General features: G+C 31.5%; 1 protein-coding gene across 1 annotated transcript in view; it reads right to left on the reverse strand.

Moving 5' to 3' along the window:
• Positions 1-1,618: 1,618 nt before the first annotated feature.
• LOC145292235 (SCO-spondin-like) overlaps positions 1,619-26,867 on the reverse strand; it is a 94,586-nt gene continuing 69,337 nt past the window's right edge. The window contains exons 14-22 of the mRNA XM_080138558.1: positions 26,591-26,687; positions 24,338-24,501; positions 23,026-23,067; positions 16,669-16,949; positions 13,222-13,348; positions 12,383-12,418; positions 10,288-10,550; positions 3,639-3,786; positions 1,619-1,674 (exon numbers count right to left, since the gene is read on the reverse strand). Of these exons, the coding sequence (XP_079994684.1) occupies positions 1,619-1,674; positions 3,639-3,786; positions 10,288-10,550; positions 12,383-12,418; positions 13,222-13,348; positions 16,669-16,949; positions 23,026-23,067; positions 24,338-24,501; positions 26,591-26,687 (1,214 nt within the window). The remainder of the gene's footprint in view (positions 1,675-3,638; positions 3,787-10,287; positions 10,551-12,382; positions 12,419-13,221; positions 13,349-16,668; positions 16,950-23,025; positions 23,068-24,337; positions 24,502-26,590; positions 26,688-26,867) is intronic.

Below are 26,867 nucleotides of genomic sequence, written 5' to 3' on the forward strand. Positions count from 1 at the left end.
AATTACGGATCTCAACATTTCAAGAAATTTGGTAATTTCGCCACCATTTATTTATTTTTCAAGCTATTCTCATGAAAATTGGCACTCTTATGTAAAATTGTATGCTCTTTCTGAGTATGCAGTCAAATCTGATGTATCTCTTTACCATAAGCCATGAATTATAAATTCAGATGTACAAATTTCAATTTTTTTAAACTGGCACATGGTATCATACAGTGGGTGTCTATTTATGAACAAACTAAGTATTATAGTGGTATTTAAATATAGCTTTATTGAGAGCAGGCATTTTCCTGCCTCCTCACCAAAGAAGAGCTTAATCTTGGGTGAAGCAATTGAATGCCTAAAGAGCATACAAGGCCGGTATTTATTACTCCCCTCAAAGAAAAAAAAATTGAGTAGATATGAATTAATCTCAGAAATAAATCAAAGAAAATTTTTCATATAGATTTTGGATTTCTGTAAAAGATAAAATTCCCATAGTCGACCAGAATTTATGCATTTTCGGACCAGTCCAACTTTCAATTTTGTAAATCCTCTCTATCTGGCCCAAAATATACTCCTATTTTCTGAGATGCAACCATAAACCGTACTCTACATGAATCCTGATAAGCAACAACTATATATTCACCAGTTGATGGTAATCTTTGTCATTTTTATTGTTGCTTTACTGAAAATTCAATTATGTAAACAAAGAAATAAAACGGTAATTTTTTACCTAGTTTCCATCTTAACATTTAAAATGATCACTTCTATAAGTTTTAGGTTACGATGAAAACGAATATCGCATGTAAATTTTCTGCAAATAAGTAGTTTTCCGCATATTAAGCAATGTAATTTCTTATGTTATCGCTAGTGGCCATCTTGGTACACACAACCCCAAGAAACTATGCCGAAACGCGCATTCCAAAATGGCCACCAGCAATAACGTAAGAAATGACATTGCTTAATATCCGGAAAGTTACTTATTTGCGGAAAATTTAAATGCGATCTTCGTTTTCAGCATTCCTGAAAACTTTAGAAATTTTAAAAGAAAATGTTAAGGTGGAAACAAAGTAAAAATTTATAAAATGCATCACAATAAAATTCCTTATTGAACCATCTAATTATTATTATTATTATTATTATTATTATTATTATTTAGATATCCTCAGTTAAAAAAAACGGGTTTGTTTTACAGATTCGAAAAATTGGTCTTGACAATGAATTAAAAATAAATTCAAGTTTCACGATATCTTTTTTATTTAATTGTTAGGTGAAAGTACAGAATAGTTAACAAAATCCCCCTTCCTTCCCCATGTTAAGAATGGGTTTCTAAATAATAACGCTATTATTTCAGCATGGTAGCATAAGTGCACAAATACCTTTTATTTGTTATATATTTGTTTTTGTTTTTGACCACTAAAAACACAAACACGTAAGAAGTTAAACGCATGTTCTTAGTACATTTTGTTGTTTTTTAACGCTTTTAGTACATGTGTACTAAAAGCGTTAAAAAAAAGTATTGTTTGGAAATCAATTTTTTTTTTTAAATTGACAAACTCAGAATAAAAAATGACCAGTCTAGTAAAACGAAAGCAGAAAAACAGTTTTCTATTTTTAAGAGAATACTTTATTCAGCTCAGCTCAGCGCATTAGCGTTTAGCAAGCCATTTTTCTGTAAGCGGATTTCAATTTCTATAAAAGATAACATTTAAAAGAAATTTCTGCACAATTAATAATTATCAAATATTTACATATTATACATGAAAATGATTATGAAACTATTATCTATATGAAAATGGATGATATATGCCGATTCATCTTATCAATTTTGAAATAGTCTTCATCAACTTTGCTCGGTTGTAACTTTGCTTCCGGTGGTCATAAAAATATAAATCAAAGTCCAATAGAGATGGACTTCTATGTTTATATAGCCTGTAAAATTTCAGCCATATCCAATCGAATTTAACCCCGCGCATATGTATCCAAACGTAACGTATAAAATGTAAACATTGAAAAAACTGACCAGTCTAGTAATAATTTAGTATAATTTAGTATAATTTCATAAAATTTTCAGAACATTTTGTTATTTTGATCATGATGCTTAATCTAGTTTGACTATATCTCCATGTACCTTGATGCCCCACTTGACTTTTGTCATCTGGCTTTTTCTCATCTATTTTGTTTGACACAATAGAAAGGAAAATTCACCTATTTCATATTTAAAGCATGTTAATTTAGACACTTTTTATTAGTATATAACTGTGTCCCTTTTTATTAGTATATAACTGTGTCCCTTTTTGTTGGCGTCGGCTAACAAAAAGGGACACAGTTATTTACCGTTTTTTTTTCATTTTTAACTTGGAGCATAAAAACATTGAACACATAAAAGAAAAATAAATTGACATCATTGGAATGCTTATTTTATTCTCTTTTTATCAATGTCATTCTTTTAAAAATTGACCCACAAATAAAAAAGATATGACTTCTTAAAGATTGCCGATGTCCATGAAAATACAGCATACACTTATAATGTTAATCATTTATTAGAATAATGTCATACCTAAAGTATCTTCAATTGTGAATTGAGATAATTTTTATAAATATTCAAAGACAAGTAAAATTATTTCATCAAAGAGAACAGTTGAGTACCAATTTTATGTTCGCTTATGAAGATAAAAATCCAGATATAATAATACTAAATCTTATGCCTAGAATCCTTGAGAAATTAAAATTCAGGGAATCTTGCTTAATTAGTATAATGACTATGGATGAAGTTCAGTGCAAATCTGAAATATTGGAATTTTCACATGAGAAGTTGTTCCCATCGTATGTCTGCTAAAAATCCTTTAAAATACTCCAAAGTAACTGAAATATGGGGATTATTTATTGGAACATTTGAGTAATATTTATTAATTAATGTTAAAATTTCACAAGAAGTCGAAGGTATCTGAATTGTTTTATAAAGAGCTTCTACTATCTTTTTACCGCTTTTGTATAAAATTTAATTAAACTAAATATAGCAGCTGTGTGCCAAAATTCATAATGATCAGTTCATTAGTTTAGTAGTGAATCCTATACATACAAACATATAAACATACTTAACTTTATAGAGATAGGGATTTCTGTTTGGTTATGCTTGACCATGCGATATTCTGGCTGCTACTGTGACTAATCATGCCTTCTTGTAGAAGTATTGTAAACTATTGACGGACAAATTTGGAATTTTCTTCCTTACTCCCTGTTTCTCTAAAATATTCTAAGCAGCATTATGTTTCTATAAAGATGTGTTGTTAGAAATACCAATAAAAAGGGTCTAAATTAAAATACTAATAAAAAGTGTCTAAATTAAAATGCTTTAAATATGAAATAGATGAATTTTCCTTTCTATTGTGTCAAACAAAATAGATGAGAAAAAGCCAGATGACAAAAGTCAAGTGGGGCATCAAGGTACTAGTCAAACTAGATTAAGCATCATGATCAAAATAACAAAATGTTCTGAAAATTTTATGAAATTATACTAAATTATACTGCATTTTCAAAAAGAAATTATAGAGAGAAGATAAGTGAATTACAGACAAAGTCATTTAATTACTTATGTCATTAACATTTCTTTATCAATTGAAACAAGTAAGAATACATGCAAAAATGATACTTACTTTGAGGTGTAAAACAAGCTTTTATTGACAATATGACTGTTATAGAGCAGCCAGATGTTTTTTGTTTGGGATTGACATTGAATTTAATTTTAATTGTTTGTGCATTAGTGTTACTTGGAATAGGAGCAGGTGAGTCTGGAGAAATAGTCTGCAACAAAAAGAAATATTTTGTATAATTAACCTCAGAAATATTCTCAAATTCAATCTCTGTTAAATCATAAAAATCATAAGTTACATAGATTTATTAAATTTAATAAATGAATGTGTGCAAATGATTGCATGTAAAATCTGGTCTTCAAAAAATTGTTAAAATTTAATTTTTAAATTAACAGGATGCTAATCAGAACAAGCATTGCTTAACTTCAAACTAGTTGGGGAGCCTGGAAGGGGTAGTGTTACCAGCATTCTGGAGGACTCCTTAGTTTTATTTATAACCCTTATTTTAAAATTATATTCAATCATTTTTAATGGAAACAAGATACAGAAAAAATGTTTTGATGGTGAATGATAGATGTTGCAGGTGAGGAGTGCTTATCCAAAAGAAGGGAGGCACAAAGAACTGAAAATATCTCTGGCTGGAGTCTGACCACCGAACCACATCTGACCACATCTTTGCTTGAAAAATCAAGCCATGCGTGTGTGATCCCCCTCTGATGCTGCATGTGAGATGATGCCACAAAAAATAATCAAGAGATGATGAATGTGAGAAGTGTAAAGGGCCAACGTTGTCTTCACATTTTCGCCAAGTTTCAAAAAAATCTAATAGATGGGGCAAAATTTATGGAGTAAAAAGTGTCATTTTTTTCAATTTTGGGGCATTTTTTACCCTTTTTTTTTTAGCTCCTGGGATGCTGAATCCCAGTGAAAATGGGCAAACGGTGCAGTTTCATGCCTTAAGACATGTATATTTGAATTCAGCACCATGGAAAACCACTATATAGACATACATATCAAGTTTTTGAGTAATATGAAAAAGAGCTCCAAAAAGGCATGATTTTTAGCCCTAAAAGTCCCAGAGGGATGCGAACCAGAATTTTGCTAGGGTCACCCATACAGAATTTATATTAAGAACAATGGCCTTCACATTTTGGCTAAGTTTCATAGAAATCTAATGGATGGATCAAACGCTATGGGGAAAAGGGTTTCATTTTTGGCCATTTTGGGGCATTTTTGATCTCTTTTGAGCCCCTAGGGATGCCGAATCCAAATGTAAATGGATAATGGTACAGTTTCAGGCCTGAACACATGTATATTTGAGTTGACCACCGTGTAAAACCACTATATAGTCAGGCATGTCAAGTTTTTGTTGAGAAATATATAAAAAGAGCCACAAAAAGAGGCGTTTTTAGCACTAAAAGTCCCCAGAATTTTGCCAGGGTCACACATACTGGATTTATATTAAGAACAATGGGCTCCACAGTTTCAGAAAAATCTAATTATGGATCAAAATTATGGGGCAAAACGTGTCATTTTTGGCTTGTGACGTAATCCCCATGGGGGAGCTTTAGAACAACGCTGAGATAGCTAATCATTCCCGGGTGACGCCAGATAACCTGAGGATTTAAAATAGAGAATATAAATATATATGTTTTATTTTATGTCAAAATAGATATTGTTTGAAACCAGAGAAATATATTTTGCAGTTAAGTTGATGACAGGAACTTGAAGCATATTGTACTGGCTGAGTGATGGCTGATGACCTCAAGGTTATGGGAGTTTAATCTTGAATTGGGTCTCAGATGGTTGGGGGTTTAGCATGATTTGATTGGCTGGGGAGACTTCCACTCCACCCACATCGGGTCGATACGCTCTAAAATTAAGCAGATTGCTTGTTGATTTCAGGAAGAACAGATCATATAGAAACCGCCGTTCCCTGAAGAGGGGACCCCTCTACCTCCTCATCCACCCATCTGTCGCTGTCTGTGAAGAGATTTGAGACTTTGAAAAACTTACTAAGACTGAATGATATTTATAAAAACAATTGTACATAAGTTTGTGAAAATTAACTCTGTAGACTAGAGTACATGACTTGGTCTTTTTTCCTGCCTTCAGCATACAGGATTTCAATGTAACAATCCTCAGAGAAGACTAGATGACACGAGCCGAGATTTCCAGATAAATAAGGGTTCTAACCACTTTCTCTACAAGGAGGGGTTACAGGCTATTTTGGAGCGTTTTTTAACTCTTTTGAGCCCCTGGGGACGCAACAGGAATTTTTGCAAAAAACATTTTTTTAATGTGCACATTCATTTAATGAAATACAATTTGCGGCAAAATTGCAGGAAAAACTAATGGATGCATGGACAGACAGAAGCCACTGAAAACATAGGTCCCTCTCTGATAAATCAAGGGACCAATAAGTATAAGCTGAGGGCAACCTACTTGGGTAAAGTAATTTTCCTAGATGGTCTTCCTTTAAATGAAGACTGACTGATGATTATTGCCAATGGATATCTTGAGTAGTAAACCTCTGGGTGGTCAAGTGGACGACTAAAAAGGCCAAAATCAGTTAGGGATGAAAAGATTCCAGTAGATTAGAAGGGGCGGGGGCTGCTGGACAGGACACAAGAAGTGGGAGTTGGATATTTGAGATGGGCAATTTGTATTTTGCTGGTCGATTGGACTAATGTGCCTCTCTGAGCAACTTAGGGTCTTTATGTAGCAAAATGTAGTAGGTAAAAATCAGAAACAAAGATAGGAAATAGTCAGTTTTGCCCTGCACCGCCCACCTCTAGAAGAGAGGGAATTTTTGGCTGTAATGACCGTAGAGAAAGAAGAAGAAGGAGACAGAAAAAAAAAGGCAGAAGAAAACTTGCTTCTCGCAGATTCATGGTTCGTCACAAAGAACAATCCAACCGCCAGAACCACCTACACACAATCTGCAAAACACTCCCTGACTGCTTCCCAGCGTCCTGCCTTTATAGCGTCCGGGAATTATATATATTGCATAATCACACGAGAGCACATTCTTGCAGATTGCATGGGGTCAACACCAATAAAAACCATCTTGGAACTCTCTTCCGCTCAGCCCGCAACACAACAACAGATGTATCCGAGGTAAGCTCTTTATTTCCCCCCATTTCGGTTATTGCAAATTCCACTACACTTTAAGGGATCTTGATGCATGTTCATAAGTTTCCTGGTTTTCTGGTCAAAATGCCACAGTTCTTCTTTGGTTCAACCTATAAAGGTCTAGAGTATCTTACTAGTGACACTGCCCTTTTATTAGGTTGCTACTATATAGTTTAGCTTCTATGAGTTTTCTTTTATTCCAATTTTCTCTATTATTTCTGTTACTTTGATGGTGTCTGCTTTGAGACCTCCCAAATATTTGCAGCTGTCATGTTCAGCTAGTCCCCTTATTTCCATTTGGTTGGAATTGCCTCTAGCTATCCTCTTCTTATAACTAATAGTGCATATTTTTCCATATCAAATTTCATACGGATATTCTAACTGAAGATTCTGGTTGTGCTTATTAGCTTCTTTAATTTCTTTCAAGCCATCCATGTACATTAGGTGGTTCATTCTTTAATCTGTATCAGTGAACTTGGCACTTTCTTAACATATTGTTATGGGGCATCATGGCTATGATGAACAGCAGTGGTGATAGGGAATCCCCTTGGAAGATACCACTTTGTATTTTTATGTTAGTTATGTATTATTAATCAGCTGTTAGTTCAAGTCTCCATGTTCTCATTGCATTTTCAATCAAATTGATAATCTTGTCTGGTATTTTGTACATTCTCAGACATTCTATTATCCATACTTGCAGGTTCCTGTTGTACCCTTTCTTGTAGTTGATCCATGCCATGGTTATATTCTTTTTTCTACTTTTTACCTCCCTCAGGATGTTTTGATGTATGTATAATAGATCATGTCCCTCATTTTCCTTTTTGGCATCTTTTCTGTTGCTCAGAAAGTAGTCCCTGATTATTAAGTGAGTGATAAATTTGTTCTCTCAGTTGTTCTGTTAGTATTTTCCACATGGTAGGTAAGCATGTTATATAGTTGCTGTGGCCGATTCCCTTTTCTATGTCTTTTTGTACTCGTGTGGTTCTTCCTTCGGTCATCCTTTCTGACACTTCTGCTTTGTGAATACACCTTTTCAGATTTTGAATTAGCTTTTTATGTAGTGTTGTGACTTTTTGGAACTAGTATGTATGTATTCCGTCATGATCTGGTGTTATTCAGGTTGCCATTTTTTCATAGGGTTATTTTGAGGGTTTCTTTGCTGATTTCATTCTCTGTCCCTTCTTTGATTTACTGTAACTCTTCTTTAATGTCTTTCAGCCATTCAGCATTCCTATTGTGATCTTGTTGCTTTTCCCATATTTTACTCCAGTAGAGTTTTGCTTCTGTTTCCTTGTAATAATAGTGTGGAGAACCACAGCAATAATAAACACCAATGGTTGGTCTGTGCTCTTTGTAGAGAAGTGCTGGCATTCGAACCCAAAACCTCTCCAGTATGAAAAATAAGATAAATGCAAATTTAGGTGCTATCATGCTTCAAGGTGGCAGTATAAAAAGAGGTGACATCTATATCATGTATGTGAAGCTGCTATCGGTTAGGAAGAGGACAAAACAAGAATTATGATGGCAGCAAAGATCGAAGGAATACAAGGCTAATTGTTAAGAAGAATTCTGAATCTTACTTTCCTCAGTTTGAGAAAAAAAAATCGTTTCATTGAGCACAAACATGATTTGTACGTCAAATTAATTTATGTGACTAAAATATGATTAATTTATGCGACTAAAACAAGATTAATTTACGTGACTAAAATATGATTAATTTATGTGACTAAAATATGATTAATTTATGTGACTAAAACAGGATTAACTTATGTGACTAAAACAGGATTAACTTATGTGACTAAAACAGGATTAACTTATGTGACTGAAACAGGATTAATTCATGTGACTAAAATATGATTAATTTACGTGACTTAAATAGGATTAATTTATGCGACTAAAACAGGATTAACTTATGTGACTGAAACAGGATTAATTCATGTGACTAAAATATGATTAATTTACATGACTAAAATAGGATTAATTTATGCGACTAAAACAGGATTAACTTATGTGACTGAAACAGGATTAATTCATGTGACTAAAATATGATTAATTTACGTGACTAAAATAGGATTAATTTATGCGACTAAAACAGGATTAACTTATGTGACTGAAACAGGATTAATTCATGTGACTAAAATAGGATTAATTTACATGACTAAAATAGGATTAATTTACATGACTAAAATAGAATTAATTTACATGACTAAAACAAGATTAATTTATGTGATTAAAATATGATTAATTTATGTGATTAAAATCGGATTAATTTATGTGACTAACATATGATTAATTTATGTGACTAAAATATGATTAATTTACGTGACTAAATTAGAATTAATTAACGTGACTAAAATAGGATTAATTTACGTGACTAAAATAGGATTAATTTATGTGATTAAATTAGAATTAATTAACGTGACTAAAATAGGATTAATTAACGTGACTAAAATATGATTAATTTACGTGACTAAATTAGAATTAATTAACGTGACTAAAATATGATTAATTTACGTGACTAAAATAGAATTAATTAACGTGATTAAAATAGGATTCCCAGAGAAAAAAAAAAAAACTAGACAATCTTTCATTCTTCCAGTTACATTTGGATAAAATTGGCTTTGTTTGTAAAGGTGCTGTTTTTCTTGCACTGTTACGATTTTTATCACCTTAAATCTCCCTTTTTTTTTGCTGCAATTTTTTTTTTCTTCAGTTCTTCCTGTTTCTGGTTTAGCCTTTCCCTACTGGTCACATTTCTACTTTTCCGTCCTCTTGTTGTTTTCATCTTGTTTATCACTTTGACTTGTTTTTTTTTTTTTTTTTTTCTGTTTTGAGCCTGAATTCCCATCCAGGTTTCTTTCCCAAGCTTTTCTGTTTTTACTTTACTGTACTGGTTGTTGCTATTGTTGTTGTTGTTGTTGTTGTTGTTAATAATAATAATAACAACAACAATAATAATAATAATAATAATAATAATAATAATAATAATTATTATTATTATTATTATTATTATTATTATTATTATTATTATTATTATTATTATTATATTTTTTTTTTCTTGGTGGTGGCGGTGGTAAAGAAGAAGGAGGAGGAGAATAATCTCAATTGCTTTGATTATTATTATTTTTTTTTTAATGCCACTGACACAAAACCCAATATATTATTATATAAATTTAATTTAATAAAGAAAAATATATTTCAAGCTACATTTAAATGTTAATAATATTTTATAACTACATAAATGTTTTGTTATCCTGCAAATGCAAAAATATTTTTAAAAAATTAAATGTAATTTCATGATTAATGAAATTAATGAAAAAACATTTCCATGATCTTATTCTCCTTCAAACATGCAATAGAATTTTATTAATCTTGAAAAAGTAATGTGCCCCACTATTTCTCTCTTCTTATTGCATGTGATATAATGGAATATTTTTTGATGTTACAAATTTTTTTTTTCTTAGAAAGGAACGTACTATGAGAAATAAAATCAGAAATAAAATACAATCAGAAATAAAATACAATCAGAAATAAAATGTTAAAACTAAATCAGAAAAAAAAGGATTGAGTTACTAACCTTCAGTCCAAGTTTATTTTTACCACCAACTAAAATGACATCGTATGAAACAACATTTTTAGCTTTAAGCAGTCGAATGTTTGCTCCAGATTGTAGACTTTGGCCAACATGAACAGTAACGGTCCTTCGGTTGTCAGTCATATCAGACTGCCAACCAGTGTGTCCTGGTCTGATTTTGTTCACAGCATCTGGATTACTTGAAACTTTAATATTTTCTTCACTAATAAATTTTGGATTAGCCATGCCATCTACAATTGGACAACCTGTAATGATATTTATTTTATATGTAAATGCACATATTTTTTATATGTAAATGCACATATTTTTTTTATATGTAAATGCACATATTTTTTTTATATGTAAATGCACATATTTTTTAATATGTAAATGCACATATTTTTTATATGTAAATGCACATATTTTTTAATATGTAAATGCACATATTTTTTATATGTAAATGCACATATTTTGTAATATTTAAATGCACATATTTTTTTATATGTAAATGCACATATTTTTTTATATGTAAATGCACATATTTTTTTATATGTAAATGCACGTATTTTTTTATATGTAAATGCACATATTTTTTTATATGTAAATGCACATATTTTTTTATATGTAAATGCACATATTTTTTTATATGTAAATGCACATATTTTTTTATATGTAAATGCACGTATTGTTTTTATATACAAATGCACATATTTTTTTATATGTAAATGCACATATATTTTTTATATGTAAATGCACATATTTTTTTATATGTAAATGCACATATTTTTTTTAATTTACACGTTTAAGCTGGTTTATGAAATAATAAAAAGAAAATCAATATTGGGAAAAATTTACCAATATAGTCTCTTCAAATCAAAGGAACTATTCAACTGGCAAATTATGTTCCAAATTACACAACAGTTCATTTTTCTACGCATCTTTTTGCACTGAAAATTGATGACAATTTTATTTGTCCTCTTTTTTTCTTTACACATACCAATAAGTGTAGTAACAGTATTTACAAAAGATGCATATTTTTACATAAACAAACAAAAATTTACAAAATCGTTTATATCAGAATTTACTACTGTAAAAAAAATTGACTTCTGTTGAGAACTGAAAAATTGATTTTTCATGAGAAACATATGCACTACAATTCTGGTTTATGTTAAGCTTATGCAAGGCAAAAAAAAAGAAAGAAGGAAAAGGCAACAAAAATTTGATATAAGAAAATGGAGTCAGTAGTGATTCGTGGACAAGCTAGCATAAGCCTGTAACACTGCCAATTTCTCACTCTCTTTATCTACCTTAGCTTAATTAGATATATCACAAAGTTCCAAATAATTTAGAAAAAATTAAAATATATATGGCAATAAAACGAAAAGAAAAACATTTCTTTACAAAAGACATTGTGTATGACACAACAAATAAAACCATTTTTATAAAGTTGTTTCATTCCTGAAAAAATATATCAAACCACATAGGAATTTTACCTGTTCATGGTTCATAAAAAAAGATAATAAAAAAGACTATAAAACTGAAAATGAGTATGCCATGAAAAAACACTACAATGTCAGAACCTAATCAACAAAAGAATATGTTTCTTTCAATATCAACAACAAATATTTTTATTTATATTAATTTAGCAGAAACTAGTTTTTTGCATGATGCCAATTTTAGGAAGGGTTATGAAATCAAGCAAGATTTTCTACGTTATTGTATTGATGGGAACATTTTTCTAAGCAATGACAGAGCTAAATATTTTAAAAACATTGCTAGTCAAGTAATTAATATCTCAATGAGATCATGAACAAGTATGCAACAATCCAATATAGTGTCAAGATAAAAGTATTCAATATGAAGGGAAAACTGATTTTATTTTATAAGCAAGGAAAGAAATACACCACTTAAAACAAATCTAACTGTAAAAAGTTGAACATAAGTACACAATATTAGTAAATTTCTAGTCATTCAATTCAGAATTCTGATCTATGGCACATAAATGTATTGTAACAGAGTGCTAATAAAATATTCTTGAATTTAAATTAAAAATTTATTTCCATTGTAGAAAGAAAACAAAAAATACTACTATACTCACTTAGTGGAACTTCTGGGAATGTCTCGACAGGCATGACTGTAAAATAACTAAGATTATTTACTTTAAGCATCAAAGCATCCAAATAAAAAAGTTACAAATGTTAAGATAATTTAAGTAAAAACTATTTATCGTGTGATATTCATATTATCGTGTGATATTCATAATATATTCATGTGTGTGCAGGCTATCATGTGTCTTTTGTTGTGGTTAATGCGAATAATAGAATTTCGATTGGAGAAAAATTAACATTTGTGTTGTAAAAATCATGTCAAATTTTGACTCATGATCTTCTATTGACTGTTGGAAACTTAGGTTAACTGCCATGTCAAGAGTTGAAAAGATGACGATCCCCAATAGTGGCAGTATGATCTAGGATGGTGGAGCTTCCATGTCGGCTATTATGTTTTGAAGATATGGCTGACATTTCTGATATCTTGACTAATACTTCAAGATTTATTAGTGCAAACTATGTTTCCATTGGAAAATTTTACATTGTGTAGGTGGGGGAATATTGTTTATTACCCAGAATCTCCTCACTTGTGGATTGAGGATTTTATAGGCAATGAGTTATTGCTATGAGTACTAATAAGTCATTATGGCCATACTATGCAATGTATCTCCATCATCTACAGAGGCACATCAATACAAACAATGAAAAACTACAAATCAAGAAGTATATGCTGTGTGATGTAACCAAGCAAGCAGCTATTGTGTGCTCATATTATGCAGAATATATATCTATAGTGACAGGAGATAGTTGTTATTAATTTACATAAGTGATTTTTAGTTAAAGCTCAAATAGATTTGTAAATGGAAAGAAAAAAGAAAGCAGATTTTACCTTCTTCAACACAAGCAAATATTGAAACTTCTGTCCCAATACACTGCTTTAACGCTGCAGGCACGAGATTGATTTGGATGTGGGTAGCAGCTTTATTATACAGACGTACATCTTCATTTGCTTTAGCCTAGAGGAATGTTCATAATGAAACATTAGTGTTCATATTAATTAAAAACATTGCTAATGTGTGAAAATAATACAAAAGATACATTTTTGGTGTAAGTAGAGTGAATCTCATGTGAATTTAAAGTGCTTATGTTATTTTTTGTATATGTATCCATTCATCAAGCGATATTATGGCAAGCATCAGCAGCAGCTAACTTGAAGTATTAGTATTGTTTGTAAACAGGACGGCAATACTTTTTCCAAGCAACAATGAGAACAATTTTGGCGGCACGGACACACAAGTAATGATAATACTGATGATAGTTGAAGTTAGCAGTTGTAAGCTAACAAAAATTTTTTTTCAAATCCAAAGTCAGATAACATAAGAATATAAGTTAAAAATCAGATAACATAAGAATACAAGTTCAAATGTCAACAGTTAACAAAAAAGAAAGAAATCACAATAAAATTCTTAAATGCAGCAACAATACCTCATTCTTGCATGAAACAAGTTATCACTGAATCAACTACTAAAAAACGGGTAATGGACTTTTACAAAGTATTTTATGATTGCTTCTAATAGACATGAGTATGAATTAGTGTATTTTAACACCAAAAAAAGTTTGACAAGATATTGTTATTAACATTATATGTATGTTTCATGCTCTTTTGGTTGTGTCCTGTATTGCAGCTTTTCTATTCAATGGTCTTTTCAAGTGTCTTTTGTTAGAACTAATAACTTTGGAATTGCAAACAATGTGGAATAATAGAAACCTTGACCAGCAGATTAAATAAAGACTTAAATTTGAAATTCCTAAAAGATCACAGACTCTGACAGTTAGGTACTTGAAAGGAGGAGGAGGAGGAGGTGGTGGTTATGAAATAGATGACAGTTTCATACTTTCATTAGGGATGCTGGCGACCTACATATAGTCTATCTCATGAGTATCTGATTATACCAATGCCAACAAAACACAATAAAGTGAGTCAAAATGTCTTGCTGAGCTTTTTGAATTAAACTGGCTGTTTCTTCTGCGTCATGTTTCCCTGGAGAAAGCTGAAGATTACAACGTTCACAAATGGCAGCAATATGAAAAGAAAAACAGTCTGAAACATGCAAATAATGTATATAAAAATTTAAATGTTCGATGAATTTGTATCCATTTCGATATCCTCAACCCTAGGTTGCATCACTAATTTATAGTAATTCTCTTATGAGTAAGTATGAGAGAAGAGTCTCGCATGCCAAAGCAAATTACCATAAAGTAGTTGCTTTAAATATGGTAATAAGTTGTATGAAAAGAGTGTGAAATTCGTAAGGGATATAGCAAAGTGTTGTAGACCCCCTCCCCCCCCCCCAAAAAAAAATGAACAACTTTGGTTTAATATAGTAATAAGTAAGGCGACATTTATAGACTGATTATTATTGTTGACATTTTATTCATAAATCAGATAAAAGGTTTGTTTAAAAACATTTGCTTCATTTGGAGAAAATGAATGGATTAAACTATTTGTTATCATCATTATTAATATTTTTACTTTCATATGACTTGTGACTTCTACCTAATATCGAATGATTGTAAGTTTTATCAATAATTTAGGACATTTCTCAATATTCCTGTAATTTAAACATCTGGATGATTCCAATTCTTCTCTGGTTTCTCACCTCCTTTATTGTTTTTGTTAGGCTTTTTACATCAGTTGCTATATCTATATGGTAAAAGTGTTCAATATCACTTACAGAGCATATATCATTGTACATATTAACCCAATTTGTATTCATCAGAAAACATTACTTGTCTGATGAATAGAATATAAGTAGTTGACAGTTACTATATGCCATTGACCCCATATCTGCATGTTTTAAACCTTATATATATATATATATATATATATATATATATATATATATATATATATATATATATATATATATATATATATATATACAGTTAGTGGGAGATAGCCCTAATAGAGTTCTCGATTATTAAAAAAATTCAAAAGTAAGAACTTGATATTTATTTATATATGTATTACAGACAAGCAGAACAACATCTAATAAGGGGGATCTATAATAGGCCTCCTTTACTGGATTTTCTCCAACCTTTAAACAAAATTTGAAAAGAGTTGAGATTTCAAACCGACGGTACAAATGTTTTGACCTTCTGTAATATATATATATATATATATATATATATATATATATATATATATATATATATTTGTTTACTGTTTTTTTTGGGGGGGAGGGGGAAGAATTCCAACAAAGTGCTCGATTACAAAGAAAAACTTTTTCGATATAAGAGCTTAATATTTATTTATTTAATTGTACAGAAGTTCAGAAAAACATTGGTACCGTCGGTTTCAAGCCCAACATAAAGGGGACCAGTTAATGGTAAAACGTAAATGATGTTAGGCACTCGTCAGCCATGTTGTTTCTGTCTGAGGGGAAAAAAACACAATCATGACAATGTTTCTGTCAAGAGAATTTTAAAGGTCACATGATTTTAACATGACCTTTAAAATACTTTTCTTTTTGTAAAATTCGGTTTTCTGTTGAACTCCATTCAGGATCAGACTGAGGGTATTATAGACTCTCAGACAGAAAATACAATGGCCCGTTTTCTTATTTTGTGAAGTTAAATGCCATACATACAGTGCAGCAGTTGGTTTTAAATGTGGGGAAAATTCAACTGTCCATATCGATTGGAACAAAAATAAAAATTACCTCCTTCACAAATTGATGACAGAAAAGATGAGGTAGGATCAAAACAGATACTACATTTTGCGTTTAGCCAAAAAGCCAATTATTTTTTTATCTATTATCGGATATGGCATGAATTGAACTTTCATTCTTCAAAAGACTGTCACTTAAAATTGATTGTTAACTTACGCTTGTAACCATTAACATCACATGTTCATGTGGATAATTTTATTTGAAATTTTCAGAGCTCTAAATCTAATCTTGTATTCCTTCTTATTACTATAGAACCATTTTTTTTTTTACTGTTACTCAGATTGCACTTATCTATTAAGCAGCTATTTATAATTATTGGTTCCCATATTTTGTTTAATTTTATACAACTTAGGAGACCAGTGTCACCAATATATCAGCAGCTTTTTTGAGATGTCTTACTCTTCATCATTCTTCTTTGTCTATAATTTTTATCTCCAGGAGCAGAAACTTTCACAGTTAAAAAAAAGTGCACCTGGAGAAAGTTGAAGAAACATTGTGATGAGAATAGTAGTCTAAATAAAACAAGTTATCAATCCTCATCTAAAAAGTTCCAAAACAAATAAAAAACATAGGTTTTTATGTAAACATTTTTTTCAATGTCTTACCTTATATCTCTTTAATATTTTTGCATCTTTTAGCAATATAACTTCATAGGTGCCTATGTTGTGTGTATTAAAGAGAGAAACTTTCTCCATTGCAGTGGTCACAGATGATATATCAATGGTGATATTGGGGTAATTGTCTGGATCAGCTGAATACCACAGCTGACCCCCAGGGCGGACGTCGTCAGGTGTATTGTGCACGTTATTACTTGAAACTCTGATGGCGCTGGGTGGGATGATATTCTCGTCTCTCATGATATCCACAAATTTGCAAACTGGAGGACCTGTTGATCAGAGAAAAAAAACATTTACATAAGGATAATAAAGACAGTGCAACAGAGGGTGATCCTATTTTGCAACAAAGGAAAAGAAACCTCTCATATTTTATTTCATCATATAAATAACTAAAAGAATACCCGCCCCAGGACAGGTAAAATTAATTCCCTCATACAAAACAGTTTTGCACTATCTTTATGCCACTGTGAAGATTAAAATTGACATATAATGATACTAACCCTTATGTTTAAAATCCTTGTTCTAATATTGAATCCATTATATGATTTTGATTCTAAAAAATAGAGAATATTTAAGGCAGATAACAAGACAATCAATGAAAATCAACCACCAGAGGAACGCATTCATCTAGTCTGGTCAGTTTTCACAATAGACTTGGACTTTTCCAAAACAATCTACTAGAGAACAACTCCCATTCCGTTTTCTATATTTTGTAAATCACCTTAGCTGCAGCATATCCAGTGGCTGAAGATGGTAACCTAAGATTGTATTGGTTAACAATCGGAGAGGATGAACAAAGGTCGCGGTTATATTCACATATTTTGCCCAATTAAACGTAAAAATTATAATAGGAAACTTGTTGGTACATGTAACTGTCAATATTATTAAGTTATGATTAAATATTATCCCTGTTCACCAAAAAAGAGGGGGGATCAAACAAACTTATTCCACATGCATTAAGAAACAGTGATGAACACAGCAACAGCTTATACTCAAGAATGAAGGTAAAGACAACAAAAATACTAAAATCTAACTCAATATTTCAGTTTTCCTCTTCAAGTATGGTTTATTTCAAGAACTTTCATTTCCCAAATTTCGTTCGGATTACATGCAGCATGTTTAATTAGGCCAGTCATTCGATTTAATTCTATCAAATTCCACCAAGAAGCGGTGTAAATTGTTTAATTGTATTTGTTGGAAATTTTCATGGGAAAGTTAAACATTTTATTTTTTTGATAAATTGTGCGTATGTTTATTTTGCATAACTAATGCAAGAATTATTTTTACACATTATTTTTGCAGTTTATTTTATTTATTTATTTTTAGTTACTGATACAACTTTTCATGAAACTCACCTTACAATAATTTTTTTTTTTTTTTTTAATTTTAAGTTTATAAAAGTTTCGTAAAACTGTTCAGTAATTATCCAAGAATATTGTTTTCATTTTTTCAATTAATTTTTCATTGAATTAGCTTCGTACTGACAGGAATAATATATTTTTCATTGTAAAAAATGGCCAGCGTTTGTGCAAAAAAGTTTTTTTTTTAAATCACGAAACTTTCGTTTGGCACATTTTAGCGTTTTCCATAAACCACTTGCACGATTCCAACGATATAGACGGTTCCTATACTGCATAAGTATTAACTTTTCTTCAATTATCGCCTGTCCATAAGGAATATTATGAGTTACTGAATTCACAGGTAAATTTAGTGTCTGCTTCTCGAGCATTCGAGATTGACTAAGTGTTTCGGCATCTTCTGACTCTTTATGCAAACGGCTAGAAGGTGCCGAACAAAACGTTGGTTTCAAAAGCTGTACAAGTATCCTTTTTCTTTTTGATTAAAGCACTCTGAAAATAGTTATACCAGGCATTTTATTTTTCTGTTTCTAATATTCATCTTTCGCGCCATTGATCGAATGAGAAGCTAAAAAAAATGTATTTTCTACAAATGATAAGAAAATCAATATTTTTAGAGTGTTTTGTGAACATTCAGAAAAATATTTGTTTACATTAAATAATTTTTATTTGAACTTGTGCAGTTTAACATCTCTAGTCAAATTTCGGAAGCCAGATGGTAGTCGTTAGGAGGGGATTTTCTAAAATGAAACCAATTAATTTGCTTGGAGATGATAAATTGCATTAGTGTCATTTTAATAGGGATGCCCAAAGTTTAGACCAAACACTTGATGAATGTCAGTCTTAAAAACGAATTACGATATTGTAATTGTTTTGTTTTATGTTAAATTTTGATTGTAAAATTTTGATTTTCAAAATCGAAAATTGAAACTAAAATAATAATGCATGCTTAAATTTTAAAATATATTTGAAAATTAAAAAATTGTCCAAATTAATCAGCTGGGCCAATCAATTATAATAAATAAATACTTTAGGCATCTTTTGTAAGATGGATCTTTTTGCTTTAATAAAATTTACGTTGAAGCTTAAAAGGTAAGCCTGTTGTAATTCTGATTGGTTTTCTTTCATTCTGCCAGGGGGAAAAACCTATGTGAGAGAAATTCCCACAATAGAAAAAAACTACTTTATGAAATTACGTGATTTTTGGAATATTCCATCTTCATTCCGTACATCACATACATCATACAGACTTTTCTGCATTGTCTTTACTTGTAGTTGCCGACATAAGTGCCACTCTGAATAAGCACCAATGGATACAAATTAAAAGTTTGTTTTTTTCTGTTTTATTTGTTGTTGTTTTTTATTTTCATTGTTTAAAAAGAATTGTTCAATGAATTTCGAGGGAAAGTTTACAAAGGACACAAAAATAAATGGGAATGTTTTGTTTCGTTTTACTCCAGTCCTATCAAACTCTATGTAAGAAATGCATATTAAGTCCCCACAACATTGCATGATTCTATAAATCTAACATTTATTTCCAAGAACTCTGAACATCTCGTAAATCATTTAATGACTTAATCTTTTTCTCGCATGTCGACACAGCACACACAGATAAAAAAATACACTAAAAATGTGATGTTTTCTTCAATAATTTTCTATATAAAACTAGCCTAGGTTCCCAGCGTTGCCCGGGTGTTTGGAGGTGTGTGTAGAAAAAAAAAAAAGTGGTAGCAGGCAGGCAGGCTTGAACCCGTACTGCGAAAAAAGAAAAGAACGTGAAAAAAAATGTAACGTCTTTGCCGCTGTGCCCGGTTTAAATTAAGGCTAGCCAATCGAAAAGAGGTGACTTTCGAAAATATTGGCGAAAAAAGCGACCCTTTGTTGTAGAAAAGTGCCCCATTGAGGGTGAAGGAATTAATGTTTTTAGCCAATTTTTCGACATGACATGTGGCCATAGCTCAAAAACTTGAGCAAAACCAAAACCAATCTGATTTTTGGATTCAGCGCATCAGATTTGTTCTAAATTAGCTGAAAAAAAAACAAAAAAAACACAGACAACACATTTGTTGACTAGTGTAATCAGTGGTTGTTCCTTACTTAGAAGATAAATTGGGATAACCAAAGGGGCTGATCCTACTTATTGCAATGGGCACAGCAGAACAAACAAAAGGTAAGGCTGGTGTGTGACTATCACAAGTTAAATGAGCAGGTGGACCTATTTATGGCTCATGTAGACATATGCATCAGAAAGTTGAGAGAATGGCGATGAACAGGATTAAATGTATCAGTGTCAAAACTTTTCAAGTTCATGTGCAACAATCAGTGTGGCCCTATCAAACTATGCTGATTAAGAAACAAAGGTTTTGCATGACCCACGTGAGGTTTGGACTCAATATGGCATCATTCATTATGCAAACAATTTTGACACGTGCATATAGCGGGCAATATCTGCCTAGATGTGTATGTGGATGAGAATGCTGTGCCCATGGTGCATGTGAAGGAGCATCTCTACAGTGTTGGCCTCCTCAGCAAAAAGCTGGAGAGACTACAGGATGATACATGAATGCTTGGTGTGCAGGTCTGTGGAAAGGATAATGCTCTGTATTGGAGAAGAGGGAGCAAAATTCCAGCATGACTCACACAACAGAATATATTTTTCTTATGTGACAAATTGGTTGGGCACCTTCCCATGGGTGGTTGGCTTCGTGTTGCCATGGTGTTCATCAAACAAAGAGCATCTGATGCTACCACTAGGTGGGATGACACAGTTGTTTACAACCCTTTTAACACCATAATTAAAAAGGTTCTCCCCAGAGTGCACAAAGAAGACTCAGTGCAGGGCAAATATTGCATTGACAGCCAAGACCTTAGCACATGGATCAATGCAAGCTCTCTTGCTACCGACATGTCATTGGTATATGATGGGACTATAATAGAAGATGCTTGTTAGCTATATCCAGAAAAGAACTCCCAGGATATTAACTTTGTGGAACTCAATGCCATTATTAAAGAAATAAACTTTGCAATCTTCTGGAAAATAACCACATTGCATTTGTTTACTTTTCAGTTTGTGTCCATAGATGGATCTCAAATAAATTTACTGACAGGACCAGAGTATGAATCAAAGCTACAAATGAGAGGCTCATTTGATAGCAGCTTAAAATAATAATAAAATTTGTGAAGAAATATGCACTGTTGATGGATGTGCCCTCAATCAAATCTAGCCAAAACAAGGCTGATTAATTGATAAGAGTACCTCAGAGGCGGTTTAATTAAGAGGAACACTGAGCCCATGCAATCTGCCTGCATAGCGTCTGTGAAGTCAGTCAAGTTTGGCCAGATCAAGATTGTTCATCAACAAAGCGATCATTCTGATAGACACTCTACTTTGCGAAACAGATTGACTCTGGGTTTTCTAGGGCCATTGTGAAAACCCTCGGCAGAGAATGTGAAGAGTGTCAGTCAATCGATCCCTTATCTGTGCTAGGGTGCTTTGAATGTTAAACAAACATGGCACTGGGTAGCAATGGATATTACCTATTGTGACGAGGGACCATTTTTTTACATTGATCGACTGCAGCCCCACTTGGCTTGCTATTTGCTGATGTCTTCCTTGGCAAGATGCAACAAGTGCAATCAACCAGCTGTTGGCACTATTCTATGAGAAAGGCCCAGTGACAAAGATTCCGACTGCCTTTCAAAGCAGCATGTTTAAAAGCTTCCTAAATGAGTGGGGAGTCCAACTTTGATTCTGTTGTGCATACGTCCCCTCTAGTAATGTCATCATCGAGCAGTATCACAGAGATATGTAAAAAGGATTGCTGCCAGAAAACAGTGTACTATGCCGGAAACAGTATACTGGTATAATGTAATACCAAAGAATGCTGTGTCCTCTACTAAAGCACCTGCTAATATCAATATCGGTATCGCATACAGCTGAAAGGAATCAATGGAACATCAGTGTCAGCACACAATCAATAGCAGACTATCTTCAAAATGGATGATCGAGTATGAGTAAAGGCTCCACGTGGATGATGTACCACAAAATATAGAGCGTGACTGAAATGATCAGTGTACAGAACATATTAATCAACAGAATGCTACGCCATATGAAAGATTTGAATCCCAAAGTGGAACCAGGCCTGCTAATGGTTTGTTCTGATATGTTTTCAGAGAATGTGAGTGAAAGATTTGCGACAATTAGAGACCATGTGAACAGGCACTCAGCATAAATGCAGGTGATGCCTCTTTCGCTGACACTTCTAATGGAGACCCAGTAACTGTATGGCCATGAAGAAGCATAAAGCACAAAAGATCACCTCCCAAATGTTTCATGTGTGATCATAGGATCGGGTAGAGTATAGTAGTAATGTTATAAACAATTTTACCTCAACAAAACAGGTGTGCTCTCTCTGCTACCGGTTTGTAGAAACCAGAAGATGCAAGAGGTGTGACTTGTTTTATGGAGAATAACATGATAAGCCCATTTGGAGTGGCAAGATTTAATGAGCATAAAAAAAAGAAAACTTGAAGGGGAAAATTCCGTATTTTGCTTAAGTCTGATCGATGAACATCCATCAGTTCATTTGCGCGTGTGGAAATTCTTAGCATTCATAACGAAAGTATAAAAGTATACACTCTCCCCTAAGATTACTCATAAGAGAGCGTTTGATAGATTGATTTCACTTAATCTTAATCACAATCTTAGGGGAGAGTGTATACTTTTATACTTTCGTTCATCAGATAGTACATGATATCACGTATGTCACCAAAATATATCAACTGCATAAATTGGTTCTTGAAATTTGAAAATGGGCCACATAATATTATAATAAACTTTATAAATGGCATCACAAAAAAAAATTTGAAAATGGGCCACATAATATTATAATAAATTTTATAAATGGCATCACAAAAAAAAAAAAAAAAAACAGCAAAGAAAAAATTATATGTACAAAACAAATTATATAAGTTGAGATTAACAAACCTGCTTTTTCGGGGGCATTTGGTGCTTTTGCAGAAACCATTTCTAAAATTTTAAAGTAAATGGAAAATTAAAAAAAGAATACAAATTTTATTGCATGATCTAGAATTCTACATATTTAGAATAAAAAGCAATTCCATTTTCAAATAAATAAAGAAAATAAAAATTTAGCATCAAATTAATAAAGTTGTACTAATTAGTTATTTAAACGGTGATGGGGATTCAATATTTGTGATAGAGTATATTTAGAGCTTTATTTAGAAGGTCGTACACAATCAACTTGGTGACTTACAGCTTTTTGCCTTGCATTCGTCGGATCATTATTTTTCTCATGATGAAAGAATACTCAATACATTATGATTGGTTCAAAGTACACATTTATTATGCAGGTGATACAACACAAGACAAAAGCAAATAAAAATTGTGTCTCAGTGCAATCTATATTGCAGGAAATGAGACCCTACTTTAAGAGAGTAACCTTTTATTTCTTTGTCAAATTTCAGTAACAAATCTAGTTTGAACTATTACTTGTATAAGAAAATGATTCATATGATAAATACATCACTGGGTAATCTATTTAAAATTTCCTTTGGTAAATGCTTCTCACAAAGTATTTTATTATTGGTATAAGACAAATACAATCGACAGATAAACCGTATTTTTGCTATGAATAAAATTAATTGAAAATATGAGAATTTCAAATTTCATTTCATTAATTTTTTTGCATGTTAAAAATTTGGAAACATTTTATTTCAAAACATCATGAAATTAATAAAATGTTTAATTACATATTTGCTGCAATGATGGAAATACTTTTATAAAAAAAAACAATTTGAGTAAAACTATCATCAAATACATTAATTTTGAAACTGTTTATATGTCTATCTTCCATATGCTTGCAATCTACTAAATAAATGTATTGTTTGCATGATTCAAACATATGGTCACATCTTAAATGTTTTTCTCACAACGTTTCAGCTGATGTAACCTTTGACCATAAGGTGTGTCTTGACGGACTCGGGAATCTTTATGTTGAAAACTAGGAAACTGGTACAAAATCTCAAACTGAATATTCATTTAATCCAAAGAGGTAAATTACTTTCACTCCGTTAAAGTAATTCTTACTCATATTCTTAATATCGCCTGTGGTAAAGATTGAACCTTTAACCTCCTTAAGACCGTCATTTCGAACTGTTTATTACTTAGCACTTTATCCGTTGCACTACAGATCGAGAGGGTCAGAGGTTACATCGTCGAAGATGTGCAATTAAAATGCTTTGTAAAATAAAACACAATTATATTTGTTGACACTTACCCTTACCACAAACTTCTGCGAATTCATCAGAGCCATCTTTGCAGTCTTTTACTTTATCGCAGACTTTATTTGAAGGAATGCATTCATCACTTCTACATTGGAATTCGCCTTCAGGACAGGCACAGGTATCATTTCTACAATCCAATTTGCCCTCAAAACAGGTGCTATACAAAAGGAAACCATTATAAAAGCATACTCTAGTAATTATCTGGATACATGAATATAATAATATAATATATATAATCACATAAACGCATCACATCTAAACAAGAAAGGTTGCCAGACCATACACGGGATTAAAAAAAATCTAACCATCTTTCATAAGCATAAACATTTTGCATCTATTTATATATTCAAATTAATTTCATCACGCCCTTGATCAATAACAATATTTAATAAAAAACAAACTAGGTTAAATAGAACAAAGAATATATATATATATATATATATATATATATATATATATATATATATATGGGGGTATAGAATAAATCAAGAAATTAATATATACAAAACAAATAAATAAACAATTAAAAATGTAATAAAATAAATGAATTCAATTATTTAAATAAAATTGTTTGTGCATGCGCTTGTATGCATGTATATGCACGCACATATATGTAGGCATGTACACGTATACATATTGACGCATACACTTTGGCAGGGGAACTAATCCAAGCAGACTCAGAGTGATCTCCCTTAGACCATTTCCGGATATTTGCTTTACCCAAACCGGATATTAAACAATAATATAGCAGTCATTAACATTCCAAACACAAACTTTAAGCGTAATATGCAAAAATTAATCATTTATCTAAAGTTTTAAAAAATGCTACAATAATTCCCAACAATACTTAACATTCATCACTAACTTCCGGAAATAAATAAATAAAACAGACAAAGGAGAGCCTTGCCGAACAGTTGTTGTACACGTTTCTGGATATTTTCCCTCCTGAAGAAGAGATATTACTCTTGAAAATTAGGGACACCAACACCTACCATCTTGTAGAACAGATTATGTTGGCAAATAAATGTAATATAAGTGAAAATTATTGAAAATTTATTCTGATATTGTCATCATTCTTTTACATGCTGACTCGTGTCCACGGTGTTTCCTATGAACTGCATTGACATAGCCTTCAAACACAACTTCTTTCACACTATACACAACGCTTCAAGTAAACTACAACATCCTTTTCTAATTTTATTAAATACTTGTAAGTAATAAAATTGTATTCATTCCATTCATCCCTTTCAATCCTTTCATAATATTCTTCATCATTCAACTGACAAGCCATTCATCCCATTAACCCTTATCCTTGAGTGGCTTTTAGCCTTGATAAGTGATGACTCATTAGTAAATAAAAGAAAATAAATAAGATAGTCTATTCCTTCTGATGATTATTCTTGCAAAAATTCTAACAAACGTTTTTAACAAAACTTCTAATATTCTGTGTTGGTGGCCATACTCCATTTATATTTGAGCACATATTAATGAAATCCATTTATTATTGATGGAATCCATTTAATATAGATGAAATCCATTTAATATAGATGAAATCCATTTAATATAGATGAAATCTGCTGTTCCAAACATAAACCAGCTTAAGAAATCTTTTAAGCAGTTCAATGTGAATGACATTTTTAAATTCATGAGGAAAAAAAAAAATGGAAATACTCCATCTGATTTCTAGAAACTATTCTGTTACAAAGAATGCTATGAAAATCAGATGTGTTCACCCAACCAAATGATTACAAAGAATGATTATTCTACTTTACATTGGGTCGGCATTAAATGACCAATTGAGGTGTTGATATAAAACAAACCAAATTATTTACATATGTATTCAAACAAGTTTTATTAAATAAAATCACCGGTTCATCTTTATTCTGTTGATCATTTTTTTTCCAAGCTTACATAAGTCAAGCTGTAAAAAGATTTTAAATTTTGTACTCTTGAACATTTTTTATTTTTGCTTTATTTCTTGAACTTTTGGTTAATTTTAATAATTTTGTGAAGAATCGTTAACGAAACCTATAAATCGATATAGAAAACAGAAGGGAAAAAATAAAGAAAATGTTGTGGAAATAGATTTACATTCTTCTTTTCCTCTTTTGGATAGTTTTGTACTTAGCATTGTGACGAGACGGATATATATTTACAAATAAATACACATTGCTCTTTATTATAGAGTAAAGTATTCATTATAATTTAAAGGTTTAATAAAAAAGTACAATTTTAAAACTACGAACCACAGTGTACAGGGTCCAAGGCTAACAGTTGTACCAGCCGGATATTTAGCAATTCCGACATTACAAGGACATTCTTCTATTGGTATACATTTGTCTCCTGAAAAAATTAGAAAGAAAAAAAATTGAGACAGAAAATAATTTACCAAATTGATATCATATTATTATAGACAGAAAATGCAGCAGTTTCAATTTAATATGTACAAGTAAATTACAGTGTCTGTGTATTTGTCCATTTACAAAGTAAAACTAGTACATAGATTTGAATCGAATTTGGCAT

Source organism: Euprymna scolopes, chromosome 13, assembly GCF_053919585.1.
Source record: "Euprymna scolopes isolate OS-2025 chromosome 13, ASM5391958v1, whole genome shotgun sequence".
Taxonomy (NCBI): domain Eukaryota; kingdom Metazoa; phylum Mollusca; class Cephalopoda; order Sepiida; family Sepiolidae; genus Euprymna; species Euprymna scolopes.